Source organism: Triticum urartu, chromosome 2A, assembly GCF_056163025.1.
Source record: "Triticum urartu cultivar PI428250 chromosome 2A, HENAU_Tu73, whole genome shotgun sequence".
NCBI classification, from domain to species: domain Eukaryota; kingdom Viridiplantae; phylum Streptophyta; class Magnoliopsida; order Poales; family Poaceae; genus Triticum; species Triticum urartu.
This window is the reverse complement of record NC_141874.1, coordinates 488,938,023-488,958,004: the sequence shown is the minus strand read 5'-3', so window position 1 is coordinate 488,958,004 and position 19,982 is coordinate 488,938,023. Positions and strand designations below refer to the sequence as shown.

At 44.3% G+C, this 19,982-nt stretch overlaps 1 protein-coding gene across 1 annotated transcript; it reads right to left on the bottom strand.

Moving 5' to 3' along the window:
* Nucleotides 1-6,241: 6,241 nt before the first annotated feature.
* On the bottom strand, nucleotides 6,242-7,139 carry LOC147985572 (uncharacterized). The gene is made up of 2 exons (XM_087539901.1): nucleotides 6,974-7,139; nucleotides 6,242-6,894 (listed from the first exon to the last, which is right to left on the bottom strand). Exons 1-2 carry the CDS (start codon nucleotides 7,137-7,139, stop codon nucleotides 6,242-6,244), a joined length of 819 nt encoding a protein of 272 aa, XP_087396027.1.
* Between the last annotated feature and the right edge of the window lie 12,843 nt (nucleotides 7,140-19,982).

The following is a 19,982-nucleotide window of genomic DNA, read 5'->3' as shown; positions in this document are numbered from 1 at the left end:
GAGCTATGAGATGGCAATGGAGATGTTAGGTGTGGACGAGGCGGTGTGTGCTAAATATTTCACCATGATGTTGGAAGGAATAGCTCGCACTTGGTTGAAGAGCTTGCCGACCAACCCTATTGGATCATGGGCCGAATTAAAGCGCCGGTTTATCCAGAACTTCAAGGATACGTGTAAGCAGCCGATGTCAATTGTAGATCTGGCCGCTTGTGTCCAAGAGGAAGGGGAGTCCACGACCCATTGGGTCAAACGGGTCTCGGCGATTTTGCATTCGTCAGATCGTATCAACGCAGACACCGCAGTGTTAACGTTTAAGGGTAATTGCCGATTCAAACCGTTGAAACAAAAGTTGGGAAGGCTCAAACGTTACTGCAACGACATGTCAACACTCATGGCTGCTTTGGTTAAATATGCCGATTCAGATAATACCAAGGATCCGGATTCAGAGGAGGACAAATCGGAGAAGGGTAAGAAGACCGGCAATGCCAAAGGCCAACAACACAATCCGGCAGGCCATGGAAACGCTGGTAAGCGCAAGGCCGACAGTGGTTTGGACTTTTTCGCAAATACCAACGCACAGGAGAATGGCCAGCGCCGTAAAGGCAAGCAACCCCAGAGGGGTGGAGGTCCAGGCAACAATTTGGAGCATTTGTTAAATCAGCCATGTCCAAAGCATGGATCAAAGGAGAAACCGGCATCACATCTCTGGAAAGATTGTTATATCATGCGGGATTTCAAGAATTCCAATATGTTCCAATATGACAACGGCCCGCCCGGCGGTTCAGGAGGAGGTTTCCATGGGCCGGGTTATGGAGGCGGTGGTTCCGGTTCAGGGTTTCCAGGCAATCAAACCGAACACATCAATCAAGGACACCAAGGCAACCAGGGAGGTTACAACCATCAGGGGAGTCAGCAGCAGCAGCAGTAGTCGGGTTATCAGAGCAATCCCAAACAGCTGAACAGCGGGCAATATCATGTATTCACTACTAGTTTGTGCAAACGTGATCAGAAGCTTCACAAAAGGGTAGTCAACTCTGTTGAGCCGGCAGTACCTCAGTATTTACGCTGGTCGGAGCAACCTATTTTGTGGAGCAGAGAGGATCACCCGCCCCGGGTTGATAATCCAGGTCATTTGGCCTTGGTGGTAGCCCCTCAAGTTGGGGGATACAAGTTCACTAAAGTGCTCATGGATGGGGGAAGTAGTATCAATATTTTGTATTATGATACATTCCGCCATATGGGGTTGACAGATAAGGATCTTAAACTGTCGAATATGGTATTTCATGGTGTGGTGCCTGGTAAGTCTGCATATCCTATTGGTAAGATAGCTTTGGAGGTAGCTTTTGGAGATGACTATGATTCAAGGTCAGAAATAGTGACATTTGAGGTGGTGAAGATCAAAATTCCGTACCACGCTCTGTTCGGGCGGCTGGTTTATGCTAAGTTTATGGCAAGGCCATGTTATGTTTACCTGCAGCTTAAAATGCCAGGTCATAAGGGGACCATCACTGTACATGGAAGTAGAAAGATTGTTTTGGAGTGTGAAGAAGGCGATGCGGCTTATGCTGAGTCGGTTTATGCCACGGAGGAGTTAAAATTCTATAAGGAGCAAGTTGATCCGGCAGACATGACCTCCTTAAAAAAGCCAACCACGGAACATGATCCAGCATTGAAGTTCAAATCAGCTACAGACACTAAGATGGTTGAATTTGTCCCTGGCGATTCATCCAAACAGTTCAGCATCAGCGCTAACCTGGATCCCAAATAGGAAAGCGCGCTCGTCGAGTTCATCCGTGAGAATCGGGACATCTTTGCATGGAAACCTTCTGACATGCCAGGTGTACCAAGAGAACTCGCTGAGCACACACTCAACATTGATCCGAAATTCAAACTGGTCCGACAGTTCCTCCGCCACTTCAACGAGGAAAGGTGCAAGGCTATAGGTGAAGAGGTCGCCCGTTTGTTGGTTGCTGGGTTTATTGTTGAAGTTTTTCATCCAGAGTGGTTAGCCAATCCGGTGCTGGTTCTTAAGAAAAACGGCACTTGGCGCATGTGTGTGGACTACACAGATTTAAACAAGGCTTGCCCTGCAGACCCCTTTGCTCTCCCTCACATTGATCAGATAATTGATGCTATGGCGGGTTGTGACCGTTTGTATTTTTGGATGCTTACTCTGGTTATCATCAGATCAAAATGGCAGTTAAGGACCAGGAGAAGACAACCTTTATAACTCCCTTTGGAGCCTTCTGCTATGTTTCCATGCCCTTTGGACTCAAGAGTGCCCAGGCAACTTACCAGCGATGTGTTCAGAATTACCTTCATAAGCAAATTGGGCTCAATGTCCATGCGTATGTAGATGATATTGTGATCAAATCCAGAAAGGAGGAGACTTTGATAGATGATCTACGGGAAACTTTTGACAATCTCCGGGTCTACAAGATGATGCTCAATCTGGAGAAGTGTGTTTTCGGTGTCCCGGCAGGCAAGCTCTTAGGCTTTCTGGTTTCAAACAGAGGCATTGAGGCTAATCCGGAAAAGATTGCAGCGATTATGTCCTTGGCTAAAACGGCGTGTATTAATGATGTGCAACGTCTGGCCGGCCGGATTACAGCCTTGAGCCGGTTTATCAGCCGCCTTGGAGAGAAGGCCATTCCCTTATATCAGATGCTCAAGAAAATGGATAGCTTTGTCTGGAGTGAAGCAGCTGATAAGGCATTTGAAGATCTGAAGAAACAGCTCGTGGAACCGCCCGTGCTGGCAGCACCGATCGATAAAGAGCCCTTACTATTATATGTGGCTGCTAATGCCCGGGCTGTCAGCGTAGCCATTGTGGTAGAGCGCAAAGAGCCTAGCAAAGAGTATCCGGTTCAACGGCCAGTTTATTATATCAGTGAGGTGCTCATTGAGTCAAAGCAGAGGTATCCGCATTGGCAGAAACTGGTGTATGGGGTGTTTATGGCAAGCCGGAAGCTCAAACACTATTTTCAGGGCCATCCTATCACAGTAGTCAGTTTAGCTCCTCTGGGTGACATCATTCAAAACAGAGAGGCAACTGGCCGGTTTGCCAAGTGGGCCATTGAGCTTGGACCCCACGGGCTCAGATATATACCCCGCACGGCGATCAAGTCCCAGGCACTCGTAGATTTCATCAACGATTGGACGGGGTTACAGGCACCTGAGGAGAAACCAGATAATACATATTGGACTGTTCATTTTGATGGGTCTAGACAGCTAGAGGGTTCGAGGGCTGGAGTCATATTAACTTCCCACGAGGTGATAAGTTTTGTTATGTCCTCCGTTTAATGTTCCCTTGTACTAACAATGCAGCTGAATATGAGGCTTTACTCCACGGTCTTCGGATGGCTAAAGAGATGAATTTGAGTCGGGTTAAGTGCTTCGGCGATTCAGATCTAGTGGCTCAGCAAGTGTCTGGCGCTTGGGATTCTAAGGACCCACTCATGGCTGCATATCGGCGAGAGGTGGACACAGTGGCTGGTCACTTTAAAGGTTATAAGGTGGACCATATAGACCGGCGGAAGAATGAAGCGGCGGACGCTTTAAGTCATCTTGGTTCCCAACGTAAACCGGTTCCACCCAATGTCTTTCTTGATGTGTTGCACAATCCGTCAGTCAAAATACCAACCGAAGAAGATTTGGCTGTTCCTGTTCCGGAGGCTCAATTGGTGGCAGCTTTGCATGCCATACCAGATTGGATGATCCCATATCTTGATTACATGAACCGGGGCGAGTTACCAGCTGAGGAAACGTTGGCTCAACAGATAATCCGGCGTTCCAAGTCCATGACCATACTCAACGGGGAGTTACATCGTTACAGTATTTCAGGGGCGATTCAACGATGTGTTTCTCCTCAAGAAGGTTGTGAGATTTTGCGAGAAATTCATGAAGGGGATTGCGGTCATCACGCCGGTTCAAAGTCGTTGGTTGCTAAAGCTTTTCACCATGGTTTTTACTGGTTGACGGCGCATGCTGATGCAGAGGATTTAGTCAAAAGATGTGATGGATGTCAAAAGTTTGCCTGTCGTGCGCACGTTCCGGCTCAAGAGTTGCGGATGATTCCAATTACGTGGCCGTTTGCCACTTGGGGGCTGGATATGGTTGGACCCTTCAAGCGTTCCAAGGACAAGAAGACCCATCTGTTAGTAGCAGTTGATAAATTCACTAAATGGGTAGAGGCAGAGCCAGTCAGAAAGTGTGATGCAGCCATGATGGTTCAATTTCATCAAAAAGGTGATATTCTGGTTTGGCTTTCCACATAGCATTATAACAGATAATGGCACTAACTTGTCAAAAGGAGAGATGGAAGATTTCTGTCAACGTGAGCACATCCGGCTTGATCTAGCATCAGTGGCTCACCCCCAATCTAATGGTCAAGCGGAAAGGGCAAATCAAGAAATTCTGCGGGGTATCAAACCAAGGCTTACGGTTCCCTTAAAGCGGACGCCGGGTTGTTGGGTCGAGGAGCTACCTTCTGTGTTATGGAGCATCAACACCACACCCAATAGGTCTACGGTTTACACGCCTTTCTTCATGGTTTATGGAGCAGAGGCGGTTCTTCCTAGTGACATCCGTCACGATTCTCCCCGTGTGGCAGCTTATGTTGAAGCTGATAATGAGAAGGCACGTCAGGATTCTCTGGACCTGTTGGATGAAGAGCGGGATCTTGCAGCAGCGTGTTCGGCGATTTATCAACAAGATCTTCGACGTTATCACAACCGCCGGGTTCAAACTAGAACCTTTCAAGAAGGTGATTTGGTGCTCCGGCTCATCCAGGATCAGACTGATATGCATAAGTTATCCCCCCCTTGGGAAGAACCCTTTGTGGTCAGCAAAAATCTGCACAACGGATCCTACTACCTCATTGATGTTCGAGAGCATGAAGACTCACGTCAATAGGAGGAGGAGACAAAGCGGCCATGGAACATAGCTCTCCTTCGGCCTTACTATACTTGAAGCCATAGGCTTTTTCACCTGTACATATTTATGACAGTGTATATACCATATAATAAACCGGAGCCTCCGTTATAAGCGGGGTATCTGTTCTTTCTTATATCATATGTGTGCTTTTACAAGTTAACGGTCAAAGCGGAGTCTTTGTTAAACCGGATTTAGCAACTACATAAAAATTAAGAAAATCACTAGGGGGCTTGGTCATGTTTGAACCACAGCTACACCTCTTGATAGGCGTTTTAGCCACACAAGGAAAAATTTGTGGAGCCAAAGAGAGTATTGTACGCCGTACAAACTCAAACATAGGCACACGCTGAGCATCGCTCACAAAGTTACTTGGGGGCTCTTTTTTGCAAAACAACAAAGAGTTTGAAAGGACCCTCATAATTGGCTATCAAGCCACGGCTTGGAAGCCTGGTGTATTCACCTAAAACCCCGGGTTAACCTGCCTTCATCAAGTAAGCCACTCCTATCCAGGTAATCCTGGCATGACCCATCGAACATTTGACAAGTCAATCTTTTACAGACCCTGAACTTGTCATAGTTAAAACGGTGATTGGTTAATTGGAGGCCCATCTTAAAAGGCTTTGTTAAATGGTTTAACTCAGAGGCCTGGCAGCCCATGAAAAGCCTCGATTTGGAGCCTGGCAGCTCGTAAAAAGCCTCGCATATTTTCCTGTTTGAATTTTGTTTGTTGACAATCATAAGTATTTTTTGATAAACCGGCATCCTTGATCCGGCTTGCTTTCCAACCACCAGCTGTTGGCTCATGATCAGTAATAAACCGGTGGTCACTGACCCGGTATAGTTTGACTAAATCACCAGTGTTATGAAGAAAATCCGGTAGTTATACCGGTCCGGTTTAATAGATAGACCAGCATTATGAAGATGAGATTATCAAACGTACCGGGTTGGTGTTAAACACCTTTGCTGTATACACATTTGCTCACTCAATGAGGTATGCTCTGTACATTATTTTTTGTGCAAACACTTGATTATTCAGCTCAAGTACTATATACTTCTTGGATATTATGGCATGTTTAGCAGTAAACCGCTAGACACTTTTAAGTTTTTTGTACCCAGGAAGGCAAGTCATCATAGACTATGCATAAAATATATCCTGAAGGGCGGCACAGATTGTCACAAAGGGCTATGAAGCATGCTCGATGGCATGGTAGATAAACAAAGTTTCAGCTATCCTATTACATGAAGCTTTAAAGCGGCTCAACAGTGCCATTGTTTTTCACAGTAGACATATAAACCGGCGACCGGATCAGGACTCTTCATCACAACGCTTTGACGGTTGTGGATCAGTTGGTGTACGCACTTCTTCATCCCTCCCCAGCCACTGGAAATCAGCCGTTGACCAATCGATTCCGGTTAAAGCTTGGAATACTGCTTCTTCATGGATAAGATCAGAAGGGTTAATATCAGGGGCATAAGTGTGCTTACGAATCAGAGGCACAAGTTCTTCGACTTCATGGATCTCGGCCGGCTGTCTTTTCCCTTCTGCATCATAAAACGGTTGAAAATGGGACAAATCTGTGTCTTCAGCTAATTTGCTGGCCGCTGGCCGCATCTGTTTGGTCAACCGCCGAAGATCATCATTGTCAAAGTTTGAACCATCTTCTTTAACGCCTGGATACCCTTTAATGATATCCTCCGCTTCAAGATCTGGAATCCAGGCCTTGGCTCGAATAAGGGCAGTTAATGCTCCGGCTCTTGCAGCGGCTCTTTTCAACTCGGCAATACGCGCCGGTAACATGCCCAGCTTCTCAAGGGTTTCCTTAATCAACGTTGGCGCCGGTTTGTTATAAGCTGCTATACTAATGGCTCGCTGAGATCCAGAGTATAGCTGCTCAACCAATGTGTATGCCGCTTTGAGCTTCATCTGCATATCTGCACCAAGATGAGTGATCCGAGTTCCTGCCAAAGATTTTTTTTCAACATCATGGTCAGTTTTAAGATTTATTGACTGATGCAACATACATAAGCAGATACTTACCAAAGATAGCAGAGGTCATAGCATTGATTTGGCGCTTCAAACCGGCTAGTTCTTCAGCCACCGGTTTCAAGGCTTCCTCGGCATCTACGGCTCTTTTGGTCAAACCGGCTTTTTCGGTTTCCCATGCAGCACGATCCTGATTGAAGGATTCTTTCAATTTTTCCATTCCGGCCAGGGCCTGGGTCAGCTCCTCTTTGGCTTTTGCAGCTTCGGCTTGTTGCGACTTCACATTTTCTTGCAAGTCAGAGTTTTTGGCATCTTTGCTTCTCAGTTCAGCCTGCAACATTGAAGGTATCTTCAACAAAACCACATATATATGCACTAAGTATAAAGCATATAACAAGTTATCCACTTCATACTTGGGGGCTAATGCTTATTTGCTCTCAAATACTACCTTCTATGCAAGTCTCCAGAACAATGCAAGCATTATCCTTGACACTTGGGGGCTAATGTACGTTTGTTCTAAACTGGCGGTGTGGATTAAAAATTGGATTAACTTGCCAAGTTAAACCGGCCTTTGGGGCTATGCTACAGAACGTTATCTAATTTTTCAAACATGAGTTTTATCTATGATTGAAGACACGCCTTGGCAACGATTAATGATGGGATGCTTAAAGTGTTACAAAGACTCGGTTTATGATTGACAATCATAAAACGGCTCTTGGGGGCTACTTGGAATAGTATTTCAGCTATAAATCAATGTGCAAGGGAGAAGAATTTACCTCATATCGTTCTTTCATCAAATTCACCAAACCGGCTTCATAATCCCGGTTTGAGTGCAGACGGTTCAAGAAGCCGGAATGAAGCTCATCAGCGTTAAGACGAGCATAGTTTGATAAGTCGCTGCTCCATTTACCTTTATCCCTGGCAATTTGCTCTTCTTTGGCACTATGCTGAGCCAAAATGACGGGATGACCAGGAGAACTGTGGCCTGCTCCAGTAATAATAACATCATGGCCTTGGCCTTCAGGATTTTGGGCGGATGATGATGGAATTTCAGTATCTTTCATTGGATTAGCCCGGTTTGGTTCTGCCGGTTCAGCATTAGGGGCGGCAAGCTCAACATCTGTGGATTCGTCAGTATGTTGGCCGTCAAGGGGCGGATCATCAAAAGTTGTTTCAGGATGGAGGCCTTCCGGTTCACCTGTTTGCTCCGGTTCACCTCTTGGTTCTTCTTCTTCAGCAACAGGGTCTTCTGGCGGATAGGTGACCCGAGCTTTCTTGCTGGGTCTGGCTTTGGCCCTGCAAACAGAATAAAAGGGGTTAACATCCTGTTCAAAAGATGTAGGACGCATTGAAAGAAAGGTTTTTCGTAACTCACCCAGCCACAGTTTTCAAAGTGGGGAGTTGAGTTGTTGTCGATTCACCAGAAGAGGAAGGAGGTATCACCTGATAATTTGAATCGGACGGATTAAGAGGCTGTATGAAATAACCTGCCTTGGGGTAAGAATGGTCAGAAGTAGGAGAGACCTCAGACCGATGCTTCCGAACCGGAGTATCAGGTAAACCGGTAGAGGTGACCTGTTGGCCACTGTGCCGAGTTGTCCGGCGAGCCTCATGCTGTTGAGTCTTCAAAATAAATGTTGGATCCAAGTGAGCAAGAGGATGAGAAAAGCTTACTTTCCGGATTGTTTGGCGAGTTTTTTGTGTTGGCATAGAGTCTGAACCGAAGGAAAGGGTAATTACCTCTACATCCTCAGCCTGACTAGCTTCGGCCTCCTCCTGAGGAAGATCATTGTTAACAAGATGCATAAAAAGAGAGCCAAGTGAGTCAAGTTCTACCTCAACTTCCGGGTCATCAGTATCATCATCAAGTCCCATAGTAACCCAGTCAGCCATTTTCCGCTTTGATGTCCGTTTTACGGCTTTGGTCTTTGGGCGGGTTGGTTTGGCCACTTTATCTCCAGTTGGCTTTGCCGCTTTCTCTATGGATTTTCGTTTCCAGAAAGGGTCATCACCCTATACATATAAAGAAGAAGGGTTACAGCTTGTATAAGTCAAAGATATTAGAGAGGAAAAGGAAGTGTAATGCTTACACCAGGCGGTTTGTTCTTGGTGTAGAAGGGGTTCAGACCGGTTTGACTACAGACCAGTTCCGATTCATTCAGAATTTTCTTTACCCCTTCAGTAACTTCTTCCTCGGATAATTGGATATTGCAGTGGCGTTGAGGATCGTCAACCTCACCGGTATATTTGCACATTAAACCGGGACGCCGGCTTAGCGGCAAGATACTCCAGGATATCCAACAGCGTACAAAATCCACACCTGTTAAACTGTTTGCCATAAAGGCCCGGAGCTTCGCGATTTGAGGAGCGTATTTGCCCTTTCTGAGGAGCTCAGGCGTTGTGGCATTGGGTGAGTATTGGATAATCTATGATCTCGGAAGCCGGGAAGGGGATTCTCATCTTCAGGCGAAGTGTCTCTACAATAGAACTATGTTTGGTTCCATTCCTTTGGGTGGCTATGGTGTTTGGCATGAGGAAATTCCACTTCTTTCCGCTTTTGAATCGAGACACCACCAAGCTCGGTATTCGGGCCATTCACAAACTCTGTGCGCCGGTTTAAGTGAAAAAAATCCCGGAACAATTCTGTAGTTGGTTCTTCTTGTAAATAGGCTTCACAGAAGACTTGGAAATTTCATAAGTTGGAGACTGAATTGGGACCAATATCTTGTGGATGCAGTTGGAAGCTGGCAAGCACATCTCGATAAAATTTTGACCCTGGCGGTTTGTAACCACAACCTATATGGTCAACAAAGATTACCACTTCGCCTTGTCTTGGGGTTGGAGGATTCTCAGTTCCTGGGGCTCGCCATTTGATCTAAGTTTTCTTAGGCAGAGAGACGATGCTAACCATCTCATCCAGCTGAGCCTCAGTAACCCGGGAACGAGCCCAGTTGCAGGCAGTGAATTGTTTGGCCATTGCAAAGCGAACAGACTGAAAATGAAAGGCCGGTTTATAAATTATGCATGATCATACACAAGAGACAAGGGAGTAAGAAACGTACTGATATAATAAATGGTACAACCCAGAGACTAGTATAATGAGAAAGAAGTTAATGCTAGCGCAGGATTGATCAGACACTGTTAAACTGGAGCGTAATTATTAAGGTAACATGCTCTTCCGGTTTATCAGAGGGCTAATGGCATAGACTATTTATCCAATGTCAAATCGCTTATATTGGTGCAAGGAGAAACAGATCTCACAGTGATGTATAAAACTTTCGGATCTAGAGATAAGACAGAAAAGCAAAAATAATTGGATCTTGAAGGGGTGCAGAACTGAAGCAATTTTTGTCAGACAGATCAGTTCTTTGCGCATAAAGATTTGTGATGATCATGGTAGGTAAGCTACGGTAAGAGATGTATCAAGCATGAAGTGTCCATCTATTAAAGGAAGAACATGGAAGAATAGCACTGATGAACTTCGGAAGAACTGCGAGGAATATCGAAACCCTAGAACAGATCTATGGTGAAAAAAGCAGAGAACTTACCGGAGCTAGTGAGGAAGCGGAAGGGCGCCGCAGTTCTCTGGTGCGTTCAGGACGATGCAGCAGCCGAGGTCGGAGCAGAAACGACGGTCGACGGTGGCAGCGGAGTTCCAGAGGCTGAGCGACGCGAGGAAGACGATGCGAAGAGGCACGGGGGGAAATGGTGAAAATGACCCCTCGGTCCTATTTATAAGGCGAAGTGAAAAATGGCAAGTGTGGGAATTGAGGAGTCCAAAAATGGATAAGTTAATAAAGGTGTCGCCTCGATAACTGGATATATATTAAATGAAGGAAATCTCCGATATCAACGGATGGATGACGTCAGGACGGTTTATCGTAATTTTGAAGTATGACGTCACGGTGGTTTACAAGATCAAAAATGAAGACAAGAGAGAAGATTTTTTCTAAAGCGTGGAAGATTGACATGAACAAGTTCAAACCAATCTGGGGCCTAATGTTGGGGATATTACTACTGGAGGTAAACCGGCCTTATGTAGCCAGGTTGACTCTTTGAAGATTAGAAGCCCATGAAGATGTAAAGATGCCAGCGCTTTACGGAGGGCCCAAAGGCGAGTTACAATATGTAAATGTAAACCGGCCTAGTCAGGTAACTTGTATAGTAAGATAGAAAGAGAGAGGCCGAACCGGATACGTTTATAAACCGGCTTCGGGACTCTGTAGCCCGGCGGGCGTCAACCTATGTATATAAAGGGACGACCCGGCCGCGGTTTAGAGACAGACAACAACAACTCGAAAGCCAGACAAAGCGGATTAGCTCCCTGGCCTTCGAAACCCTAGCAATACCAATCACAACTAGACGTAGGCTTTTACCTTCATCGAAGGGGCCGAACTAGTACAAACTCCCGTGTCCCCTTGTCCGGTTTAACCCCTTTAAGCTAACCCATTGCGATGGCTCCACAACTAAGTCCTTTCACGAGGACATCTGCCGTGACAAACCCACGACACATAGGGAATCACAAACCTTAACACCAATATTCTTACTAAAGCACAATTACTCATCAACATGAGTCACATATCACATCATCATATCTCAAAACTATTACAAGGAATCAAGTTTATTTTGTCCAATGGCCTTCATGAAAGTTTTTATTATATCCTTCTTGGATATCTATCACTTTGGGACTAATTTCCATGTGTTGCTTTTGATAAGCTAAAACAAATATGAGTGAAGATCAATAGCATAATATTTCTTTCTCTCAAATTAATTGAAGTGAAGCAAGAGAGAATTTCTTGAAATTTTCAATAACTCTCAAATAAATCTAAGTGAAGCAAGAGAGCATTTATTCAAAAATACTAAAGCACACCGTGCTCAAAAAGATATAAGTGAAGCACTAGAGCAATTCCATAGCTCATAAAAATTTAAGTGAAGCATAGAGAGCAATTCTAACAAGTTACGGCATAATTTTGGCTCTCTCAAATATGTGTTTACAGCAAGGATTCATGACTTAAAACACAAAGCAAAACAAGCAAAGACTCATATCATACAAGATGCTCCAAGCAAAACTCATAGTATGTGACGAATAAAAATATAGCTTCGAGTAAAATACCGATGGTCGTTAGAAGAAAGAGGGGATGCCACTCGGGGCATCCCCAAGCTTAGTTGCTTGCTTCTCTTTGGATAATAGCTTGGGATGCCATGGTAATCCCCAAGCTTAGGCTCTTCTTACTCCTTATTCCCTCATCCATCGTAACATCACCCAAAACTTTATAACTTCAATCACACAAAACTCAACAAAACCTTCGTGAGATCCGTTAGTATAAGAAAGCAAATCACTACTATAAGTATTGTTGCAACCCATCCATATTTTATTATTGCATTAGATACTGTATTCCAACTTTTCTATGTCAAAAACTCTTCAAATAAAACCATAGAATCATCAAAAGAAGCAGACAGCGCAAAAAAAACAGAATCTGCCAAAAACAGAACATTCTGTAGAAATCTGGATATTTCGAATACTTCTGTAACTCAAACAATTCTGAAAAATTAGGATGAGCTGATAAATTTGTATGTTAATCCTCTGCAAAAAGAGTTGGTACTTTATCACGATCTGTCTAAAAATGAGAATTATTTTCATGCGCGCCAAAGTTTCTGTTTTCAGCAAGATCAAACAACCATCACCCAAGAAGATCCTAAAGGCTTTGCTTGGCACAAACACTAATTAAAACAAAAAAACACAATCATAACAGTAGCATAATTGTGCAAGCACTCAAGAACAGAAAGCAAAAGGCAAAAATAAAGTTTATTCATTGGGTTGCCTCCCAACAAGCGCTATTGTTTCACGCCCCTAACTAAGCATAAAGCAAGAATCTAAGTTTTATCATCCGTAGTTTTGGCAACTTCTGTAAGGGTTTTCTCAAACCCGGGAGGCTCTTTGCGCTTCCCTAAATTCTCAAGAAAAGAAACCATCTTTAGATCTAAAATATCCAATCGCTTATGGTAGAGAGTAATCAAGGTATGCATGCGATTGATACTACCATTGAGATGTTTGAGGGGTTCGCTATATTTTTGCAATTCAACCATATGTTTATGCAAATCACCAAGTTTGTCCAACATTTGAACTCCCTCAGGGGTGAAAGAGAACCCATTCTTTTGAGGTGGAACCCCCAGAATTCCTTCTAAAATTTCATAGGCATCATTAGCAGCAAGCTCAATAAAATTCCCTTTAGCGGCAAAATCTAGGAGTTGTCTATGATGCAAAGCCAATCCTATGTAAAAATTGTGAAGCAAGATCTTAGCATCCCCCTTTAAATTGCAAATACGATATGATTCCATAAGCCTATACCAATCATCTTTCAAATTTTCTCCTTGTCATTGCTTGAAGTATAAAACTTCAAAATCTGGTGACAAAGGAGGAGTAGACACGCTAGCCATCAGGACTAGAAAGCAAGAAAACGGCGAATGAAAAAGAGGGCGAATAAAATGACAATTTTTTTGAAGTGGGGGAGAGGAAAACGAGAGGAAATGGGCAAATAATGTAAATTTCAAGGAGATGAGATTTGTGATTAGGAACCTGGTAGATGTTGATGATCTCTCCCCGGCAACGGCGCCAGAAATTCCTTTTGATGTCTGCTAGACTACATCGGTATTTCCCCAAAGAGGAAGGGATGATGCAGCACAATGACGGTAGGTATTTCCCTAAGTGATGAGACCAAGGTTATTGAACCAGTAGGAGAACCAAGCAACACTACATAAACAGCACCTGCACACAAATAACAAATACTCGCAACCCGACATATTAAAGGGGTTGTCAATCCCTTTCGGGTAACGGCGCCAGAAATTGGCAAACAGACGTGAGAGAGTTGTAATAATTTTATAGATAGAACACGCGGGAACGTGAGGTAAAATAAATTGCAGCAAGGTATTTTTGTATTTTTGGTTTAATAGATCTGGAAATAAAAGTAAAGGAAAATAGATCACAAAGGAAAATATATTAAAGAAGAGACCCGGGGGTCGTAGATTTCACTAGTGGCTTCTCTCGAGAAAAATAGCAAACTGTGGGTAAACAAATTACTGTTGGGAAATTGATAGAACTTCAAATAATCATGATGATATCTTGGCAATGATCATTATATAGGCATCACATCCAAGATTAGTAGACCGACTCCTGCCTGCATGTCGTGGAATTGTCACGGCAGATGTCCTAGTGTGAGGACTTAGTCGTGGAGCCATCGCGATGAGGTTAGCTTAAAGGGGTTAATCAGGACAAAGGACACGAGGAGTTTATACTGGTTCAGCCCCTTATGGTGAAGGCAAAAGCCTAACCCAGTTGGAGGTGGTATTGCAAGTGTTTCGATGAGTAGGGAGCGAATACGCTTGACCTGGCTCTTGATCTGTTGTCTCTTGTTCTAAGCTGCCGCTGGGTCATCCCCTTATATACACGGATTGACGCCCTGCGGCCTACAAAGTCCCGTCTGGCTTATACAACGTATCCGTCTCGGTGACCTTTCTTACATGCCTTACAATACAAGTTTATGTACATGGCGATTTATATCCGTGGGCCTTAAGCCGCCTTCGGGTTTGGGCCCTCTATTAAGCCTATCTATGAACCGCCATTTGTTAATATGCTCTTGGGCTTCATATGAGATGAACCGCCATAGGGATGACCCGGCCCCTCCTGGGCGGGTCATACCTGATAGTTATATCCCCAACATTAGGCCCCAGGTTGATTTGAACTTGTTCATGTCAATCTTCAAGACTTAGAAAAATCCTTCCTCCTCGTACTATGAAATATTGTAACCCACCATGACATCATCTCCAAAAATTGTGATAACCCGCCATGACGTCACCTGCGATTAATGCTACACAGAGTCCCAATCTTAATAAATCTCTTTCTTTACTGACCCTCCGAAAATCGATGCGCCCGGGCCGACACATATCCATTTTACTGTTCATCGATTCCCGCACCTGCCTTTTGTACTTCCAAGCCTATAAATAGGGCCATGAAGTCACCTTTCATTCTTCTCCTTCTCCTTCTCGATTTCTTCCTCCTCGCGACACACCAACCTGCACGAACCCCGCCGCCATCGACCTTCGTCTCCAACCTCAACTCCGGCCGCTGCATCACCCTGAACGGACCAGAAAACCGTGGCGCCACTCCGCTGTCCTGTTAGCATCAGTAAGCCCTCCTTTTTTCGTCATAGATCTGTCATTAGGTTTCATCGGTGTTCGTCGCCACCGTTCTTTCTCCTTGCTTAGATCCATGGATTAGATCCAAAACCACATAAATCTTGCGCAGTAGTAGTTTTAGCACCTATTTTTGATACTAGAATATATCCTCATCGCGACAGATCTCCTCTAGGGCACCTCCGCTTTTCTACTGTCGCCTCTGTAGGTTTGGAATTTTATTCCCTTTTCTGAACAGCGGTAGATCTGAATTTACAGCTTCAACCTATGGAACCTGTTTGTCCCAACACTTAGCAAATTTTTACTCTTGGTAGCTCTTGAATATCTTAATCATGGCGGCTTATCCTGTCGGCTTATCATTACTTCATATATCATTAGCCCTCACTTAAGCCGCCATTCTGAACATGCACTGCAATTGTTAAATTGTAATCCCATCAACTAACTTGAGCCGGCAAATTATGTCCTTTCTTTAGGTTGTCCTTTCACCATGCCGCCAAAGACAATTATGACCTGTAACTGGGTTCCCTCCATCGTCACTGAGAGCACTTTGAAGGATTTTTTCACTGTTGGATATTTGCCAGAGAAAAGTGTCATGCATTATCGTGCTCCTGACCAGGGTGAAGAGAGACCTCAACCAAAAGACGGTGAAGTTATTGTCTTTACTGATCATATGAACCGGGGCTTCTCGCCGCCCAGCTCTAAGTTCTTTAGGGATGTCCTGCACTTCTTCAAACTCCATCCGCAAGACATTGGACCCAACTCCATATCAAACATTTGCAACTTTGAAGTTTTTTGTGAGGTATATCTGCAAGAAGAGCCTAGCGTTGAGCTTTTCAGGGAATACTTCTACCTGAACCGGCAGAATGAGTTCACCAACGGGCCTAGCTTGGAACTTGGTGGAATTTCAATTCAGCACAGAAGAGATGCCATCTTCCCTCAAGTAGCTCTGCCGAGTCACCCCAAGGACTAGAATCAAACATGGTTCTACTGCAAAGATATCTCGCCGTCTGATGAAAATCCATTGCCGGGTTATCGTGTTGAACGTCTCGACTCAAGTTATCAACTCCCTGATAAACTTACTGCCGCCAAACGCAAGAAACTCGTTCCTACCATCAGAAAAGTCCAAGCCTTGCTAGGAAATGGTTTAACCGGAGTCGATTTAATCTGCTGCTGGGTCGCATGGCGGATCATACCCTTAAGCCGCCGATTCGGCTTAATGTGTACTTATACTGGAGGAACGGACGATCCCTTACACCATAGCTCTCTGCGTTTGACTGAAGAGGGCATCATTGAAATGGCAACGACGCTTGTAAATAGCAAATTTGAAGACTGCAGCAAAGTGGGCTTGAATCCTTTCTGCAAGCTTAACCCGCCGCCAGATGTAAGTCTCTTGATTTCTTTTACCTTACTTCATCACCCAAACACTGCATGAACTCAACTATGTTATTCTTACGTAGGCTAAATCTGACTTCTGGAAGGCCAAATATGACCATGAGGCTGCCAAAAAGGCTAGGGCTGCCGCAAAAGCCGCCAAAAAGACCATCAGGAGGTCTAGGAAGAAACCAAGTGCCTTTGATCTGCTTAAGCTGGACGAAACCTCTGAGTCGGAGGTAGCCCTTGACTCTCTTGGCTTGTTTTTAACCACCTTATTGACACTGATTATTGCAAGGATGACACGGGAGCCAGCCAAGCAGTTGAAGAAGAGGTAACTATTATTTCCTCCGACTCAGAACCTTTACCAAGGCAGAAACTTCGGCGGGTAACCCGGAAAGTAAGGTTTTCACACCCCTTGGCTTATTTAGATCCTCATTTTCTCTTAAAACGGTAGCGACATGAAAGCCGCCACCAGACCCGGACCAGTGGAGGTGAAGATTTATCCTCCGGTTTACCAAACACTCCTCGAAAATGGCAAAATGAGGTTCTTTTTAACCTTAAATCTTTTATTTACCAACGGGTTTCTTTCGTTAACCACTCAATTCTTTTGATTCCATCTTTGCACGAGATTTCCCGTTCTTCCTCTAGCAATTCATCGCAGACTCAACTGCCAGCTTTCAAGACTGCCCCTGGGTAAGAATAAGTATCTCTCTTCTGTACCTTTATATCTTCATCATTATGTTGACTTGTTCAAATTCCTTTTAGCGGTCAAGCAAAGCCCAACAAGAAAGCGAAGGTGACAAAGCCGGCTGAGGATCCGAGAGGCGCTGAACCGGACCAGCCAACCTTTGTACCAGAACACCCTGAACAACCAGAAGATCCTGCTCCCAATGCTAAACCTGAGATATCTGAGCCGTCTGTTGATGAAACCACTATTGATCCGTCAACTACTGAACCTTCAAGCTCAGTTAACCCACCAGAGACTCATGGTGATGACGTTTTAATCATTGGCACCGGATTTATTGAACCGGGGAATCCAACTGTACTAGCGAGACATTCTGCCAAACAAGAAGTCATGGAAAGACGGAAAGTGAGGTCCGATGTCTCCCACTATGCTCAATTGAGTAATAGTGAAGTATTATCTGGTTCTCTCAATCAAAGTACACTCCATCCGTGACTTAGAAATTGAGATGGTCAAACAAATGCACCAGAAGTATGAGGTACGTTCTTCGGCTTATATAAGTTATATATCCTGCCAGCCCCCAAGTCTTTTGATTATGATAAGATTGAATAATCTGTAGACTTAAAAAACTTACAAGCCTCTGTCTTAGACTCCCTCCAAGTCTGGTTTACAACTAAACTGGATGCTGATAGTATCACAATTTTGCATGTGTAGTCCCCAAGGGCCAGTTTAATCAGTATGAATGAGCCGGTCCTTTTGATCATTGTATAGAACTGAACTGTATAACCCCCATGAGTCGGTTGAGACTGTTGACAGCTCACCCGACTCATCTTTAGGAAGAGACAAGCAATATGCATTAGCCCCCAAGTGCAAGTGCTGTTGCTTGCAAAGCACTTGGGACTTTAGAAAATTCATTTTCGTTGAAAAATTGCGTTGACAGACATTAGCCCCCAAGTGCCAAGTGGTTTCGCTTGCAAAGTGCTTGGGACTTAACTGTTGTAATCCTCCTTGAAATATGTTTGATAAACTTGTGTTGTATGCAGGCTGTTACTGCTGAACTAGAGTCTCAACTGAATGATGGCAAGACTCAGCTGGCGGCTCAAGAAAATGAGACCCGAAAGGTTGAATCAAAATTGCAGTTCAGTGTGTCTGTGTCGGAAAAATTGAAGACCGGTTTGGCTGAGGATAAAAAGGCTCGGGCTGAAGAAAAAACTGCCTTGATACAGCGTGCTGAAAAGGTAGAGGCAGCTCTTGAGGAAGCTACCACTGAACTCGCCGGTTTAAAACATAGTGTGTCTTAGATGGTTTCTACTATCTTCGGTAAGTCCCCTTGTTATTTATCCAAAGTAAGTATTTGTCATCATAATGTAAGCCGCCACTTAACCAATCTTTGAACTTTTTCAGGTCCCAGGAGCAGCAACCTTAGCCAAGACACATTGGTGAAGCTCAAGGCGGTTTATACTCTTGTTGAGCAATTATACACTGGAGCTCAGCGGACTCTCGCTACTATCTCTCCAACGAATCAAGGACTAAATCTGTTAAGCGATGTCTTGAAGAAGCTGCCCATCTTACCCACCATATTTCAAGAAATCAAACGGTCTTGTGCTAGAGCCGGAGCTGTAACAGCCTTGAGCCGTGCCAAAGCATGGGTACCCAAACTTGACCTAGCAGATGTAGCTAGTGGGTATCCTAGTCTGAAGGAAGATGGAACCTCTTTTGACCAGCGAGACTTTGCCGCCTGTGTCAAAGAGATTCGTCTGCATGCAACAATCATCGCTGAAGAGACCAATCTCACCAAGTACCAGCCAGCTTACGATGCAGACAATCAGAAGATGCAGACTCCTTCGTATAAAGTGATTGATTTAATTTCGCCAATTCGTAAGCACACTTTCGCCCCTGATATTGACCCGTCTGATCTGATTGACGACGAAGCTGAATTCGTCGCCTTGCGTGGCTTTTACTGGTCCAAACCCAACTTCCAGACGATGGAGGAGGAAGATGAACCGGCAAGGGATGAATTGCAACCTTCAAGCCAGCCAGGCCAAGATTCATGAACCGGGGACGGTGTATCATCTGCTTTCATCAAGACTTAAAAACAATTATCCTTGTGGGCACCAAGCGCCTTGTAATAAGCTAGTTTTAAACTCTTATTATGCTATGCCATCATGCATATTGGCTATGTATGACACTGTTCATCTGCCATGTTAAGATATGGCATGTATGCTTTTATGATATTAGCAAATTTGAATCTGTTGCTGCGTACAGCAGGTGAAAAAGTGTCTTGTGATATTTGATCACACTGTTGGTTTACCAAGCCAGTGCGGTAAGGGTGATAACCCAAAACTTGAGCACTGGTAATTATCAGAAATTGTTGGTTCAGAAACAAAGCCGGGCCGGGTTAATAAACACCGTATATTATCTTATCTCAAACTGGCGACTTATAGTCAAAGCCAGGCTGGGTTAATAAACACTGGATAGTATCTCATCTCATACTGGCAACTTATAGTCAAAAGCCAGGCCGGGTTAATAAACATCGTTGAATTATCATAATAAAGCTTTATAAGCCTCATCAAATAAACCTCAAAAAAGAAAATCTGTCGAATAAAAACAAACAAAAAATGAGGCTTTTCATGGGCTGCCAGGCCAAAAATCGAGTGCTTTCATGGGTCGCACAGCCACTGAGTTAAACCTATATACAAACCTTATAAGATGGACATCACATAACCAATTGTCGTTTTAACTTTGACAAGTTCAGTGTCTGCATAAGATTGACTTGTCAAACGTTCGGCGGGTCATTCTAGGATTACCTGGGTGGAG